This window comes from Ischnura elegans, chromosome 9 (genome assembly GCF_921293095.1).
Source record: "Ischnura elegans chromosome 9, ioIscEleg1.1, whole genome shotgun sequence".
NCBI classification, from domain to species: domain Eukaryota; kingdom Metazoa; phylum Arthropoda; class Insecta; order Odonata; family Coenagrionidae; genus Ischnura; species Ischnura elegans.
Window position 1 is genome coordinate 73,556,393 of NC_060254.1, and position 16,608 is coordinate 73,573,000.

Consider the following 16,608-nt stretch of genomic DNA (forward strand, 5'->3'; position numbering starts at 1 on the left):
TTTCAATTATCATTCGTTTTTCCGGCGAGGTGATGTGCTCTGCGCAATTCGAAATGACGCCATCATTTTCTCCTAGTATGCAAGCTATAAGCAGGATTGCAAGTGCCGCAAAGCGATTCTTTAAATATATGCGAGTATAACCCAAGATATTTTTGTCGCAGAAGTAAGCGCTGAAAATTTCCACTATAGAAAACAATCTAATTTTTACTGGAAAATTTTTCCAAAGTTACTATCGCAGGAATCAAGGAAAAGTAGCCGAAGTCAGTCATTAACACTCCTTGATATTAACTATAAACTTGGCTATGTTAACTATTACTTGGCTCCAGAGGTCATGCTCATGCATTCAGAAATTAATTTTTTGATAAAAATTCTTTTTTTATAGTTACATAATTTATTAATGAATTATATTTTAAATTTAATACTTAAGAAAAACGTAAAATTTACTTCATCTTAGCAGAAGGATATAGTTTTAGGGATAAAGCTATACTAAATACTAATTTAGGACACATATCTGTGTTTCAAGACTTTCTAGAATCTTGTGGAAGTGGTATCGTCTCGTCTCGTCAAAAAGTGGTCTCGTCTCGAATTCTACCCAACGGTCTCGTCTCGAGTCTCGTTTCGCTTTCGAGACGAGAAAGTCTCGCGGCAACACTACTTACACAAGTGTCATAGGAGTCTTCGTAAGGATTCTGACTTTCAAATGCCATTTCCAGAAAACCTAGCATGCACGTTTTAAAAAAGTTATCGACACTCGATGAAATACAACTAAAAGCATAGTATGGAATTTCCATGATAATGTAGTAGTAGTAGTAGTAGTAGTGTTTGGATTTAGGGTGCGTCGACGGCTAGGTCATTTTGCACCACTACTGTGTGATTTAATTACAAAAGTTATGTATAAAGTAATCCACTGCATCTGATGTCTTCGTTCAAAGAGTGTGCATAATTAGACTTTATTAAAAATGTTTATTTCTCTGAGAAACCGAATTGTACAGATTAAGTTGGTAGGGTGATCTCCTAAAAAGGTTTTTAGGTCTCCCCCTAGTTTATTTCGTCTTCGCGCTTCGCGGTACTTAACACAATCTAACATGATGTGTCTAATACTTAATGGGCACTTACAACCATCGCATTGGGGAGGTTCCTTCTCTTCAGTAAAGAGAAACGCATGGGTCAGGGGGCTGTGCCCTATCCTCAATAATCGTGTTAGTACTACTTCCTCTCTCCGATTACTACAAGCTGAGGAGGGCCAAGCTGCTACTATGTCCTTGATGCCACGGAGCTTGTTATTATTAAGAATCCTCCACGATTCCCTCCATTTTTCCAATACCACATTTCTTAGAGATGCCCTTAAGTCCTCGTAGGGAACCAGCGTTGAGGCAAGATCTTCGTTACTCAGAGCTTCCTTGGCCATAGCGTCTGCTATCTCATTCCCGGATGATAATGTCATTTCTTTCGTTCTTTAAACTGCTATGGCCGGCTTGCCGTGTTTTATTTACATACATGATAACACCATATATTCATTGATTTAAATAAGTGATGCATTATATCTTTTGGGGGAAAGGGTTTTGGTGGTGGCTGGAATGTTGTTTTCCTACTTCGTGGTGGTTCCTGGGTTCAAAGGCATTTAAAACAGACTGCCCGATCCCTGGTGAGATCAGAGGGAAAATAACTTCAGGATCAACACTCCATCCGTCGGATGGGACGCCCAGGCATTATACCATTTTTCCGAACTGATGTCGGCTGGGTGGAAAATAGCAAGTAGCCAATCAGATGCGCTGCCCCTTCCACCTCTCCGTTCCCCTCCATCCCCTTCCCTTTTTCTCTCCATCCGACCGACCGGCGTTGCCAGCCTTGGGAATAACGGAACTTTCGGGGGCGGCGGAAGATTCTCGGACGGACGCTGAGCGATTCGATTTGGCAACACTGCTAGCCGGAGAGCGATCTGCACTGCACGGAGTTCGGAGAGAGACTACGGGCTCCTACATACTTTCTCCTGTCGCTCTTCTGTGATTGGCTAGAAGAGTGGGAGGGTTTCGAGCACGCTCAAGGTCAGCCGCCGTCAGTTCAGAAAAAGGGTATAACGACGATGAGTCTTTCTCCATTCTTTCTTAACCACCCTGCAGTACAGGACGGAAGTCAATATGCATAAGTTTTACCCGCGTTTGTTCACATCTTTTTACACTTGGTAAATCTAACTTTTTCACATAATACTTTCTTTTTGCTGTTTTTAAAGCAGATTTCTAGGTCTCTTTAGTTATAATTTGCCAGCATTTAATTTCAAAAATAACTTGACAATGTATTCCTCCGGAAATATTCTATGTATGTTGAGCGGTTAGATGGAAGATCGGACTTTCTCGTCCCATATCGCCCGATAAACACGTATTATTAACATCATAATTAGCAGGCCTCGGGGGCGGTGGGGTAAAGTCCTCGCCAGCCAAATAGTAGGTCGTGGGTTAGAATCCCACCTGGGTAAATGATCCTTAACCAGGGCATGGATATTTGTGTTGCACTTTGTTAATGTAGGAAATCCTCGTTTTAAAAGGTCGTTATGTGCTGTTTACGGGGAAGTTGATAATAAATAAATAAATTATTCGCTCGTGGAGCAAATGATTTCGGTCGGTCGCCTACTCCAAGTATTTAGGCTATGTACTCCAGGCTTTATTCGCAAAACTATACCTTCCGCATGAAACAGTAAGAATAAATCTACGGGATCAATATACGGTGAGCAAACATTTTAACGTCTTGAATTAATAATTAAACAGTATGAGCACCAAGAAAAGTTGGAAGTACATGGCTTTATTCGCGGTCGATTCGCTCAGAACTTAGCGACGCGGCTAGTTTCGCAGTGGTATATTTCAGGCGGGTTAATTTGGGCCAAGCACTGCCCTATATCCGCCTTCGAAACGCTCTTTCAGCCCTCCTTACCCGTCATCGCTCAAGAAGCTCCTTCCGTAATGATTTCGGCTCTCAAGACGTTCCATCATTTCAATAAAGAAAACATTTGTCACGAGGCAGAATTAGTGAATGGCATAAATGACAATCATGACTCTTTTCTAAGCGTTCAAATCCAACAGATGGTCATTCGACCTTGGCGAATACACTTATACCATCACTCCCCACTGGACGGCTTCCGTTCTTCAGAATGACATCAGCGGCAATTAACATCCTAGAAGAAGGCAAAAAAAGATACTAGGAGAATAGGCGAACACATAGAAGTCTTGTTTAAATACACGGAAACTCGCATATCGGGGGAAGTTGCTGAACTAGTTATTGGTAATACCAGTGAGGTCAACTACGCCGAGGCGATACCGATCGCAGGACAAAAACTATAGGAATAATTTGTAAATTAATTAGTTGATTGAAGGAAAACTAGCATCCATATTTGCTAATTATTAGTTAAGGAGTGAATGAATAACCATTTAATGGCCAACTCGACTTCCGGGTTGGTGTTCATGGCGTACTCTACTGATTCATGATATGAATGACGAGGAAAAACCATCCCCTAATCACACACATCCTAAATAAAGTCCTTCGGGTTAGAAGACATCCATTAGATATATATTCTAAAAATCCAAAATAGGCATTGATAAAGATCATGAATGCCATTCTCAAGATCCAAAACAACATTAATAAAATGAATAATTTTAGTGTGAAGAACGCCAAGGAAAAATTATGCTTGACCAATGCGATACTATCACCATTTTCATAAAATACATAATTTAAGAGTGCAGAACGTCGATGAAAAATTATGAATAAAATGCTCGCTCAATGCGATACCGTCACCATTTCCGTTCACTTCAATTATCTTTGGTTTCGTCGAGTTTTTGAGATTTTCGATATTTGTACATAAATATTAGAAGAGATCTGTGCTTTTCTTTCATTTTATTTTTCGCTGTTCTTTATCGGAAGACCATTTTAGTGGTTCATACCACCATTTATATTATTTAAACAATAGATTAAAACAGAAAAATTACTGAAAACACGAAAAAAGTTTTCGGAAGGTAGAAGTAGATGGCGGCGGTATGTTCCTCAACAGGGATGTTCACTGTTGTTATTATTATTATTATTTCGTCTTATTTTCTCAAGCGAATTTAGGACATTGTTGTCCTCTCTTCCAATTAACTTGATGGACAATCACAAAAATCCATCCCCTGGATGGTGATCAATCCACCCAGGCGGGATTCGAACCCGCGACCTCTAGGTTAGCAGCCGGGGACTTTACCCCGACGCCACCGAGGCCGGCAATGAACAGAAAGCACAGCCGGGACTAAAAAGTTCAAAGGCCCCCAGAACTGTTGGTGGCGTACTATCTAGCGATTTGATCGATGGATTTTTCTTCCTCATGGGAATATCCTCTAAAATCGCTGGCACATTAATGGCTTTGCCTGGTTTCGCTAATTAGTAGGGCCCTCTTCGCTTCTATAGCGTTGGGGTGTTTTTCCCTGTCCCGTTCCTTCCGCACCTTTCCTCTCCCAGAGGCGTCGTCGGGCTCCTATCGCGGCGGCGCCTCTTTCCTTTTCCCTTCCTCTCATCCCCCTCCTCGGGTGATCGGGCGTATAAGTCACTGGCTTGGTTCACGGCCCCGGTGCGTTGTATCCTCGAAGGGTTTGCCCAGAACCCTCATACTCTCTGTTGTTGGCGTACTGTATTTAGTGAAGCCCCTCAGAACAGAAGGACACCCCAAAACCACAATCGTCAAGGGCGAACCCAATACCCTGAATGGATAATATCCCACGCCTTTGGCTTAAACCACCCTCCGTTATCAAGAACAATCTTCGGATTGAACCAACGCGTGAAAGCGAGCAGATGAAAGAGGACTACCAACCAACGTTTCCTCTTCGTTCTTCTTTAAGTTCCTGCAGAATTTCCAATCCTCATAAGAAACATGACATTTAATGTCAGCATAAAGTAGTCCGCCATCTTTGAAATAAACAGAATACACGCTGCACCACTGGATAAAAGCTTATAGTATGGAATACGTAAACGTGTGCTTCCAGGGTTTTTTTACCAACTCGTCCACTTGGATGGCGAAAAAAACCCGAAACACGGGTCCAAGTACTCCATACTGTAACTTTATGTTCATTATCAGTATTGCTTACTGTTCTCATTCAAAGACAAACGACCATTTGCTACAATTGTAAGCTCTTTGAGTTTAACAGTAAGGGAGATCACTGCGTCAGCAGAAAGCATTACGCTCGAAATGTTACAACAATGATTGGTCCTCTAGCATTAAAAACACTTCGTAGTATACGGAGTGGAATTCATAAAAGCACGATTCAATTCGTTCACTAAATATGTAGGAACTTTAGTGAATAAACTGGAATCATATCGTCGTATATTTCATAGAGTAGAAATCTATACGCAGATTCATATACGCAGAAACGTATGTTTTTTTCTCAAGGTAAAGGACCACAATTTCCATCTTCGAATCTTGAAATTCTTCTTATTCAGTGTCGAAACATTATGGAAGCACGTAGAAAAAAGTATTTCAAAAAGGGTTAACCTTTGATTCATTTAAACATTTAACTTGTTTTCTCCTCCAAATCACAAGTTTTGAAATAACTCAGAGATCCAACCATTACTTGCGGTGGATTTACTCCCGCAATATTGAGTTCGATTAGCTTTCTTAAATACTTTCAGAAAATATTAGGTTGGCTAAAAATGTTTCGGGAGTTAGAAGTAATTGGTCGCTCCATATTATATTACATTATTATTATTATTATATTGTACAAGTTACAAGTTGGCTATTTGCCAGGTGGTAATTGTTTATACAAAATAAAAAAAATATTGTAAATGCAAAATACATCATCAAAATGAAACTAGATAGTGAATATTTAAAATTTAAATTAGCAAGTATTAACTTTTTTTAACCTTGAAGAAAAGTAATTTTTCCAAAAAATTATATCAGAAGGCGTTAGCATAAGGACAGAAAATACCAGAATAAATTCAGTAGGAGGATATACTGAAACTTTTAAAATACACCAGTTCCAGCGTTTGCTAAGAAAAGGGATATTGCGACTGCAGCAACGCTTTCAGCAGAGGAATGGTACCCCCCTCAAGAGACACATCACTCCAGCATAACCGGTCTTATCTCGCGATGAATTGCTCGTTTACGACTTACGCTATCATCATGAATTTTAGGAGTACATATAAAGAGTAGACCAGGAGTAGGCAACCTTTTGAGACGGAAGACCCAAAAGTAATACAATCAGCTGCGCAGATACATTTCGACATTGCTTTAATTTGATTACCGGTAATGTATTCACTGCAGCACTGCTCCTTATTATTTCCCCTCTCTCCTAAATTATTACATTACGTATCCTATCTCTTTCCTACATTCATGGTTTTCATCGTGTTTGCAAATTTTTTTTGAGTTCTGAAAATATAAAGGTATAATTATTATTTTTTGTTCTTGGAACAGGAAGTTCGCAATTTGACATCGAAAGAGCCGCAACTTGACGCCGAAAGAGCCGCATGCGGCCCGAGAGCAATATAATGCCGACACCTCGAGTAGATCATTGCCTAGATTAATTTGTGCTACAAATTTGAAAATTTTACCAGATGAATTATCTCCGATAAATATGCCTTACAGCTGAGATTGCATGCATAAAGGTGAGGAATAAATTCATCAGATGCTGCCAATGAAACATGCTTCTTTGTGGAAGAGAGGTATAGATGTTGACAGCAGCATCGAAGAGTGGAAGCATCCGAAATGCGCCCGAAGAATGATAAAGGCAGAATGGACAGACAGGGTTAATAATGAGGAAGTGCTAAGAAGTGTGGAAGAAAAGAGAAGTATTTTAAAAACCCTATGGAGAATACTTACCGGCCGACTTAGTCCACTATCATATTATGAAGTCATACAATCATTCTACGATATTATGCATTCATAATTGAGATGCATGAAAATTTTGAATAAGGCCCGTTGCATATCTTCGGAAAATGTCTAAACCTTAACATAAGTTATAAACGAGTGATTTGTCATGAAAAAAAGGCATGATAGAATGTCTTCATAATTAAGATACATGAAACTGTGGCATAAGGTCCGTCGTATATCCTCGGAAAATTTGAAGATGTAAACAAAATTTATAAACGAGTGATCTGCCATGAAATAAAGGCATGATAGCTTATTTTCAAATTGTTGTGGTAAAACGCAACTGCCTTTCATTTCAATATGATAGAATGACTTCATAATTGAGATACCCGAAAATTTTTAATAATGTCCGTTGTATATCCTCGGAAACTTTCAAAATGTTAATATAATAATTAGATTTCCTTACCAGCGTGGAAAACCAAGAAAAGTTTATTCACTCTATTCGACGGGAAAGAGTTAAATCATACATGTTAACATAAGTTATAAACGAGAGATTTTTCACGAAATAAAGGAAAGATAAAAGGTCGCTCGAACGTGAGGTTTCTTAAGGAGAAGACGAGTAGACGCGGGGAGGGAATCCCTTCTCTCCCGATCCGCGCTGTCTGGCAGCGAAAGAGAAGATGAGACACGTCTCCTCACCTGGTGACCGCACCGAAGACCATCATAGCTGCCGACCCGGCTGCCGCAGTTGTCGCAACCTCTTCCTCCTCCTTCCCTCCTCCTCCAGCGGCCTCCACCTCCTCCTCCTCCGCCTCTTTCTTCCACCGCCTCGCCCCCCCGCCGCCTCCCCCGGAGCACCCCTCCACGCCGCCCCCGCACGCCGCCCCCTCCGAGGGGAAACAGCGCTTGCGCCTTCCCTTGCCGAGGGACGGAGTATTGGCGGCGGCAGGGCCGGCGGGGGACGACGGCAAAAGGGTGGCCGCTGCTGCTGCTTGGAGGGGCGAAGCGGGGCTCCGGGGGCGGTTCGCTGGGGTGGAGGCAGCGTCGTTGTTGGTCGATGAGGTTCCGTCTTCTTCTCCTTCGCCCCCGCTCGAAGAGGAGGCCGTGGCTAGCGCATAGGTGCTACCTGTGGCTGCGGCCGCTGCTGCGCCGAGAAGAAGGGAGGGAGAAAAGAGGAGAAAAAATAATGAAAAAAAGGGAAAGAGAGAGGAAGATGAGGGAGGGGGAGGGAAAGGAGTCGAAAAAAGAGCGGGATTCGAGGATTTCCATTCCAGAGCGCCGCCCGCCAATTGCAGTAGTGTGCATGGCAAAAATTGAAGACGTTATTTAAGGAAATTATATCGGTGTAGCGGAATCTATTGCAATGTATTCCAATCGGGGGTGTGAATGTAAAGGGTACAAGTGATTCTTTTTCTAAACTGAGTTAGGTAAAGAAAACAATCGAGATCAACTAGACACTTAGGAGTGCATAAGATATCCCACTCGAGACTCACCCGTATCCTTTGGCCACCATGTTTTTATATATTTCTTCTATCGATATCTGTACCTCATTCTGTTTAGAAAAAAATGAGTTTTTTCTTTCTCTTGACCTCTATGTTTAACAATGATGAGTGTCTTGGAGTGTAGATCATGAAGATGGACACTCAAAAACACAACTCAACGTCTGTTAGCAAAAAAATTATTTGTACCCCTTGGCTTCTTAGACCCTCAATTACCATTATTATAATTAATATTTAAGTATTCTTTCGATTAAGGTAGGTTTTCATGGATTATTTAAGAAGTACTCTGTGGGTCTCCTCTCCCTTCAGGAACTTTCCTTTTGAATTCATAATAAGGCCTACTCCCTTTCGTTCTATCTAAAAATCCTATTCATTTCCTTGCTCTCCCTCGTTTACCCAACATAACTAAATCAAAGTTTGATAAATACATACGCAATGAAAATACGAAAACTGCGACAGAAATTTTCGATTGCCGATGGCTGTGGACTCTCCCCAGTCGCCATTCATGGATTGGCTGCGATTGTGAATGAATATAGATTGCAATGATCGCAGATCATCGCACTTCATCCATTATCAATGGATGTCAATAGTCAATGTTCACTAAATATATTTAACATCCCTTATTGATGAGTGATAGGGACCGTCGCTTACCCAATTGTGATCAAATTCCGTACATAGGACATTTTTGACAATACTAACTTCTGTTCACCGAATTATCAACGATTATGGGCGACGATCGACAAACGGAAATAATTAGGCGATACATTACTTCGACGCGGAAAGTCAACATCGTATCACCTACCGCTAAAATAATGGAAGAATACGTGCATTGAACCATCGAACAGGCCTTCTCTAGTGTGCTCCAGCCCCGCATACAGGAGAGACTAGAAAGGGAAAGTTAGCTCAGCTGTGATTCCTACTCCGACGTCGATGCGGGAAGAGTCAGCTGACGCGTTCCGTAAAGTTCATTTATCCATTCCAGCGGTTCCCAACCTTTGTTTATATACGTATGTCACTAATATTGTACCCCGAAAAATGCAACGTGCAGATTTTATCACATAATTTCACTACGGGTAGGTGATACTTTTAGTTATAAATAATTGTATAAACAGAAACTTTGTTTTAAATACACCATATAATGTGTACGCATATTTCCTGGTTAAGATGTACATAGTTCCTGGCGCCCGCCATTACCGATTATTTTCTGCGTACCCCCGACTGGTTCCTTGCGCACCCTAAAGGAGTTCGTTGGGAACCGCTGGTCTATTCCAACATAAAAACATATGAGCTCATTTTCATAAAAACTGCTGGAGTAAGAAAACTATAGCACCACAAAGTAAATATTTTGGTGCAAGGAGAGAGGAATAAAGTAAAAACTACCATTCTGTACGAGCTCACTCTCACGGCGATAGAATGACAGTAACATGGTTAAAATAAATAAAACTCAAACTAATGTTGCCAGACATCATCCAAAAACACAAGCATAAAATTGGGTACTGACTGCCTCGATAAAGCAACGGAATGGTGCGTTAAATCAAAGGGAGGCAGCCAGACTTCTGATTCTCTACGCGGGAGAAAGGGAAAAGAAAGGTAGAAAAAGACCAGGGAACTTTCGCTTTGTAGCCCAAGGGAGGGTCGACCCTTATAACCTGGAATGACCTTTATACTCTGTCTCACCACGGGGTGCATTTTCTTTTGAGCATTCCCCCAAGACACACATGGAAGAGTACTCTAGGGACTACAGTTTTATCGTTAAACTTTATCTGATTATCATCCACTATCTATATAATTGGCATTTATCTCGTAATATTAATATTATTAATCTGGTAACAAACAGCAAAAATGAACATCTTATTTTCAATTCATGCTCATCTATATTAATTTAGCGCTGGTAATATCGAGAGGAACAGGCTGTTGATATCGGTTAGTAGTAAATGCAACGGTTCGTGATAATTTCTAAAATAAATATATTCTCTTCGTACGTGATAAAGCAAGCAAAACTGCGTCAGTTAAAAGTGTCACGCTAGAAAAACTAAATATGTCTACCCCAATTACAATTCCAAACATGTTCATCGAAAAATTAAGGAACGGGCCAAATTTAAATTCCAGCCTCCTGTTTCAATGCAATTCAAAGTACTTACAGGGTTATTCTAAATGAAGGATCAAAACTTCGTATTCATTCAAGCACAAATTCAAAATGAAAAAAGTTTTATAACAATGATGAAAAGAGGTAGTTTCAAAGACTTTCTATAATGTGTGAAATCAATTTTATTTAATGAATTTAAAATTTGCAATAATTAATACGAAAGAATTTTTTTTAATGGGTCTCTCATTTAGAATAACCCTGCATTTCTGCGGGAATCGTATTATTAAATTGCGGGAATACATGAAAGAATATTGGTTGAAGACTGGAAGATAGGGAGAGAAGAAAACTAACACCACTCTAAGGATTGACCAACGACGGCAACAATGCCTCGGTCTAACGTTCCCATTCGGAGACAAATTAGCTTACTTTAATGCAATCTTCAAAGTTTAAATACCCTACTAGGGGTAGGATAACCTCCGCAAAATTTCTTACCACCCGGGATTCATGTTCGATTCCCCAAAGCGAAAGAAAAGTACACTAACCACCGCACTACCGATGTCCTTTGACCGTAAGTCTTCGTTTTAACACTGTCCGACAACAAAAAAATCTTGCTTCAGCGAAAAGAAAGAAGAATCAGGTCAATTCACTAACCGACACCAATTGTTCCGATTTAAATCTACATACTCAACTAGGTAACAGGACTGCAGCCTGTAAATGTAACGAAAATGACAATACCTCAACTAAGGACCAACGAACCTCCTAAGAATTACATACGCTACCAAGGTTCAGTCTCAAGTTCAAATTTGAGTCTCAAACATCGATACTCAAATTACCAATGGCGCTGAAGGTGCCGACATAAATTTTCAATATGGGCGACGCATCGAGGATAGTGTTGTGATGATAACATAGGTGTAATAGGATCGTCGAGCCACTACGAAAAATAAAAAAGAAAATGTAAATGAAGATTTTTCGTGGTTTTGAGAAGATATTTAAATACTAATAACAGCAATAAAGATTCAGGAAATAATTAATTGTTGCTGAAATATCCGCTACTATCTCACGGCGATTACCTACTCAAAGAGTTCCAGACGACCATACTTGCGTGCCTCCCATAAAAAACGCTATTCTTAGCAGGGTAGGAAAGAAAAAGTTTAGTACGTTGGTTACTTTAAACGCCTTAAACCTACAAACCAACGTCACAGTAAATGATGAATTGTAGCATTGAATGGCAGCTAAAAGGCATCTTACATAAATATGAATGCGTAAAATATATTACTTACGACGTTGATAGCTTCATACTAAGGGGACTGTATGGCTCAGGAGGCCCAATTCCATCCCACAGAAGGCTGATTTCTGTTGCCACTTCGGTCGCATTTTGATCAGCTTTCAAAAATTTCCGCGGTGTGGCGATGAGTCCAATGCGATCCACTTTTTCCCAATATTTTGCATTATAATTATTGTAATTACGAGGAATAACATTAAGGAGTTATGAATTTTTAAATCACATCATCATGAATGTAAATTTCGGTTGACACCTCTAATTATACCTTATTTCCCCGTGAAACTCGGATCAATTTATCCGTCAACGACACGAATGGCGACTTTTGTAAACCGATTTAAACGCGCGGTGGATGACAACACAGACAGACTTGAGGATCCTCTTTTGTAATATTCGTGCTTCATACCAACAAAATAACAATAGAAATCAGAAAATACCCAATAATGCCAATGATTTGTCAACGTGGTTTCATGAGGTAACAACTAGGATCCTCGGAGTTCTACTTACGAATTTGGCCGATAGTTGGCGTCGCACCCTCTTGACTGGATTCTCGATCAGCGCAAGAGGCGCCAGCGTCGCATACTGAAGAGAGGACTTCGAAGGTTCCCAAATCTCGTGTCTTCACAATGCGGCGGTCGTTAAAGGAAAGTTACTTAAGCCGCATGAGCTCATATCGATCAGTTTTGTTATTTTTGTCAAGCGAAAAATGAAAGGCTGACCGTGAACTTTTCTTCCCCAAAAACAAGGGGAAATTCAGGATTTTCCACTGCATCAAAATAACAAAAATACAAAGAATATCAACTAAATATGTAAATATTGTAAATACTCTACACTGAACGGCGAAGCGGCTCTAGTTCCGCCTGTTTGGAGTTTACACAAAATTAACGTTGCCAAGGACGTCATCAGAGAGATTCTTTCTATACCATACACGCAATTTTAAAATTAAAATATTCCCGAAAAATTACATTACTTCCCCGAAAAATTCGTTGCATATATAGCAAAGGTAAAATTTCTAATGGTCTCGCAAGGATGTGTACAATCTGCTGCATACTTATCAGGATACAATTAATAAAATGGTAAGTTTGGTCCCTAAGAATACGCACTAGCGCAACATTACGATAGTTATACAGCACTAACAGAAGTAATGGATTATTAAAATAGCCGCATTGTTAGACACAGACAAGTAAACTGTCAAATATGATTCACTTGAAATAAAAACCAAATGGTCTTTAAAGGTGCAATGGGTTATTTGAAATTACAAAATCAGAAGACATCTCATTTTGAAAAATATTAAGCTCAGAGGTTCAACCATCGATAACTTTACATAAAATATTTTGAAATCAATTGACCTATACTTATTTACTAGGCAGAATCCACCGAAAAATAAATAGGAGGACACCACTATTAATTTAGATTAAAAAACGTCAAACGTGAATAAATTGTACTACCTATCGAAATATTCCGTGGCAATAAATTTTCCAAGAGCAAATATAATCAATAAGGAATGATACTTCTTAATATTTGTATTAAAATTTCGATTTTTTTTTGTAATAATACTTTGAAGAAGAAATACTTTGTATAATACTTCCAAGTTATCAGTTGAATAGAGTAATAATAGGATGTGTCAAATTAATTATTTCCATGGAAATGGATTAATAGTAAGTTAATTTAGGTCTACATGATGCTGATAAAAAATAAACATCGAACAATTTGCAAAAATACGCAGTAAATTTTGTTTCGACAACAGCGGCTACTAGTGATTGTAATATAAATATATTACCGTACTTCATAAAAAAAACTGCCGTAATGAAAGAGGGTTACCTCGAGTACGAGGTTTACAGTGAAACCAGATTATCAATGAAGAATTTGGGCTTTTCTCGGTGAATAGCATGGATGAAAGCATCTCGGGTTTCCATCCAGATTATCAATATCTTAAGAACACCAACGAATGAAGTTCGCCATGAAAAAATATTTGACTTAGCCGGGATTCCAACTATCAATATCTTCATTACGTCACATTATCATCCTTCGAAACAGTACGTAAACCAATAAAAGAAGGAAGGCCAAAGGATTCACCTATAAATGACATGACAGATCTCACAAAAAAAAACTTTCTCATAAAATGGGCAATGAAGACTGAAATCCATATACCCAATAGTAAATAAACGGCATCTATCTACAAACTCAATACAACCTTTCCATTCAAACAGAGTCTATAAATTCCAGGGATATCTAGGTCGCTGACATCCTTACAACCTTCCAAGCATCCAAGTGTTAGTAGGAAAAGGGTACACAAAAACTTGAGACACGCTATGATAAACGCCTGGAAAATCACGGGATCTACATCGAAAAATAGCGTGAGAGTGGAAGAGTTTTGTGAATTAATATCTTTGGAGTACATTTTGTACTTTTTTTATTTCAAAATTGACCTAACTTTCCCTATGTATCTCGTATTTTCACGATTCGATATCTTCGTTACTTGAACCTCTTCGCACCAACAAGATTTTATTAACGAGGTTGGAATATCTCATATTTCACGCCGACGTACATGAACTCAACCTTTCTCTCTAGCCCTTTCAATCAATTTACACCACCAACTTTCAATCCCAATCCCTTCGGTAATCTTAAATCACTTCGCTCCTCACAAAGGTCGCCGCGATAAACGCTATGCGAACGCTTCCGGTCGAAGAGTCCTCGGTTCGAACCTAGATTGAACACTGCGGACACCGCATTTATAAAACACCGAGGTGGGCCATGGAAAGGAAGTGACTCCTCTATCATGATTGTCTAAAAAATTCAAACGGATGTGATTTGGCCAGGAATGAACTCTACTCTCACCTATCCAAACCAAATTTAAGATTGAATGAGTGTAATAGTGAGTGCATTCCTGATCACATCAAACGAGAGGCCTAAATTAAGATACAGTAAAACTCGCTTATAACGATCACGCATGTAACGAAATCCCACCTATAACGTGGTGAGTTCGCGGTCCATTGGACTTTCCTATGACCGCCAATGTTAATTTCCCCGCACGTAATGAGTTCGGGTGATACAGAATCTTCGCTATTACGAACTCTTTGGTCCCTTTGGCAATTACTTCCTCTTTCATAAAAAAATACGGCCATCTTGGCTACTTAACTGCTACTTCCCTTATCATCAGCTGTTATTACGAGTAAACTTCACCACATAGTTCTTATGTTGATCTTAAAATCCTAACCTTTACAGCCGTTTGATGAAAGGAGTGGGACGATGGTTTTATGTTACGGATCTCATGCTTAAATAAAGACGATTTAGGGAATATTAGCCATCAATCCTGTAATGTACTAGTCAAAATCCTTTACTGTGGATTTAACGAAATCTCGTTTATAGTTAAATAGAACGATGGCCCCCTGAAATTCGCTATGAGCGAATTTTACTGTATTTACCCGACTTGATAACTTTGTTATATCAACCTCTTCGCACTAACAAGGTTGCACTGACGAGGTTCGAATACCTCATATTTCACGCCAACGCACATGAACTCAACCTTTCTCGCAAGCTACTTCAATCAATTTACACTCCCAACTTTCAATCTCAATCCCTTCGGTGATCTTAAATCACTTTGCTCCACACAATGGGCGCCGCGAGCAACGATCAGCAAACGGCGCAGACGGCTCCACTGGGAAAGATGCCATGAGCGCGCGTGATTGCGAACAACAGCATGAGCGGATGTCAACCGGATGGCTCATCGGAGTAAATATCTCCGGAGGAGGAGATGGAGAGATTTTCAACCGACCATTAATTGGGATAAGCCTTGCAGGGGGGTGTCTTGGGCTAAAATTATGGACGAAGATAGATTATCGGAGAAGAGAACGCCATTTATTCAGCAGTGCTCACTGACGGGTAAAAATACTACTCGATATTGAGTACGCTCAATGGCTAATGGTCAAGCCACGTGTGAAATATCATCTGGCATAACAATGCTAACAGCACCCTGAATTGAAATGAGGGTTGCACCTAATTTCTGCACATTTCATGACCGTCAAAATGGGTCGGAAAAAAGTCCACTAATCCGTTCGTCTATATTCCGCAAATGACCAGTAGTCGGTAGTTCGTTTTTGAAAAGATACCCCGGGAAGTGGCGCAGCGAGGGGGGGGATTTTGGGGGATATCCCCCCCCCCCAGTGCTCAGATAATTTTTTAAGTTTAATTCATTTCACATAATTGGATTAATATTACGTATAGAATAGTGTTAATATCAATAAAATATCCCTCAGATGGCCGCAAAACTCACCATTTTGAATCATTTGTATGAATTTTTTCTAGAGGAGGAACCCCGCACCTCCCGCTTACCCTGGGGGGTATTCCACACCCTAAGACACCCGGGTGTTTTGCGCCTAAAACCCCCCCTCGCCTTAATTCCTAGAAGCGCCCCTGATCCCGGGAAGTACAAAGACTAAGAAAAAGAATCGGACTACTTTTCCCTCGCGAGGTCTCATTTAGAGCACGCTGCCGGTATATGGGATCCTCATAAAACAGGCTTCATCAACGAGCTGAAGTGCGAGCAATTTTTTTTGGTTTGATCATTTATGTATAATATATGCATCGACCAACTAACAAACAACATTTTTTTTAACAACAAATCAAGATTCTTTATGTCTATAGGTTTTTATAACCATATATACCTACTTAAGATCCGAGAGAAGGCCTATTGCCCTTGGCATATTAGTAATTTGGACGCTCGCGGTCAGGAAAGAAACGCATTAGTGGACCTTTTTTCGACCCATTTTGACGGTCATGAAATGAGCAGAAATGTTCGGAATACGAAATATTGCTCAAGACAGTTCTGGGCACTGTGCGAAAAATGGACGATCTCACCCACCGAGGCAGGTAAAAATGTGCGTAGAACGGATGAGCCGGAAATGAGAGGGACTATTGTCCGTTCACAGCT

General features: G+C 40.0%; 1 protein-coding gene across 1 annotated transcript in view; it reads right to left on the bottom strand.

Annotated features, from left to right (window-relative positions):
* The window catches only part of LOC124165067, a 231,315-nt gene extending 223,737 nt beyond the window's left edge, over positions 1-7,578 (bottom strand). Inside the window, exon 1 of the mRNA XM_046542322.1 lies at positions 7,514-7,578. Within this exon, the coding sequence (XP_046398278.1) occupies positions 7,514-7,539 (26 nt within the window). The 5' untranslated portion in view covers positions 7,540-7,578. The remainder of the gene's footprint in view (positions 1-7,513) is intronic.
* Positions 7,579-16,608: the final 9,030 nt, after the last annotated feature.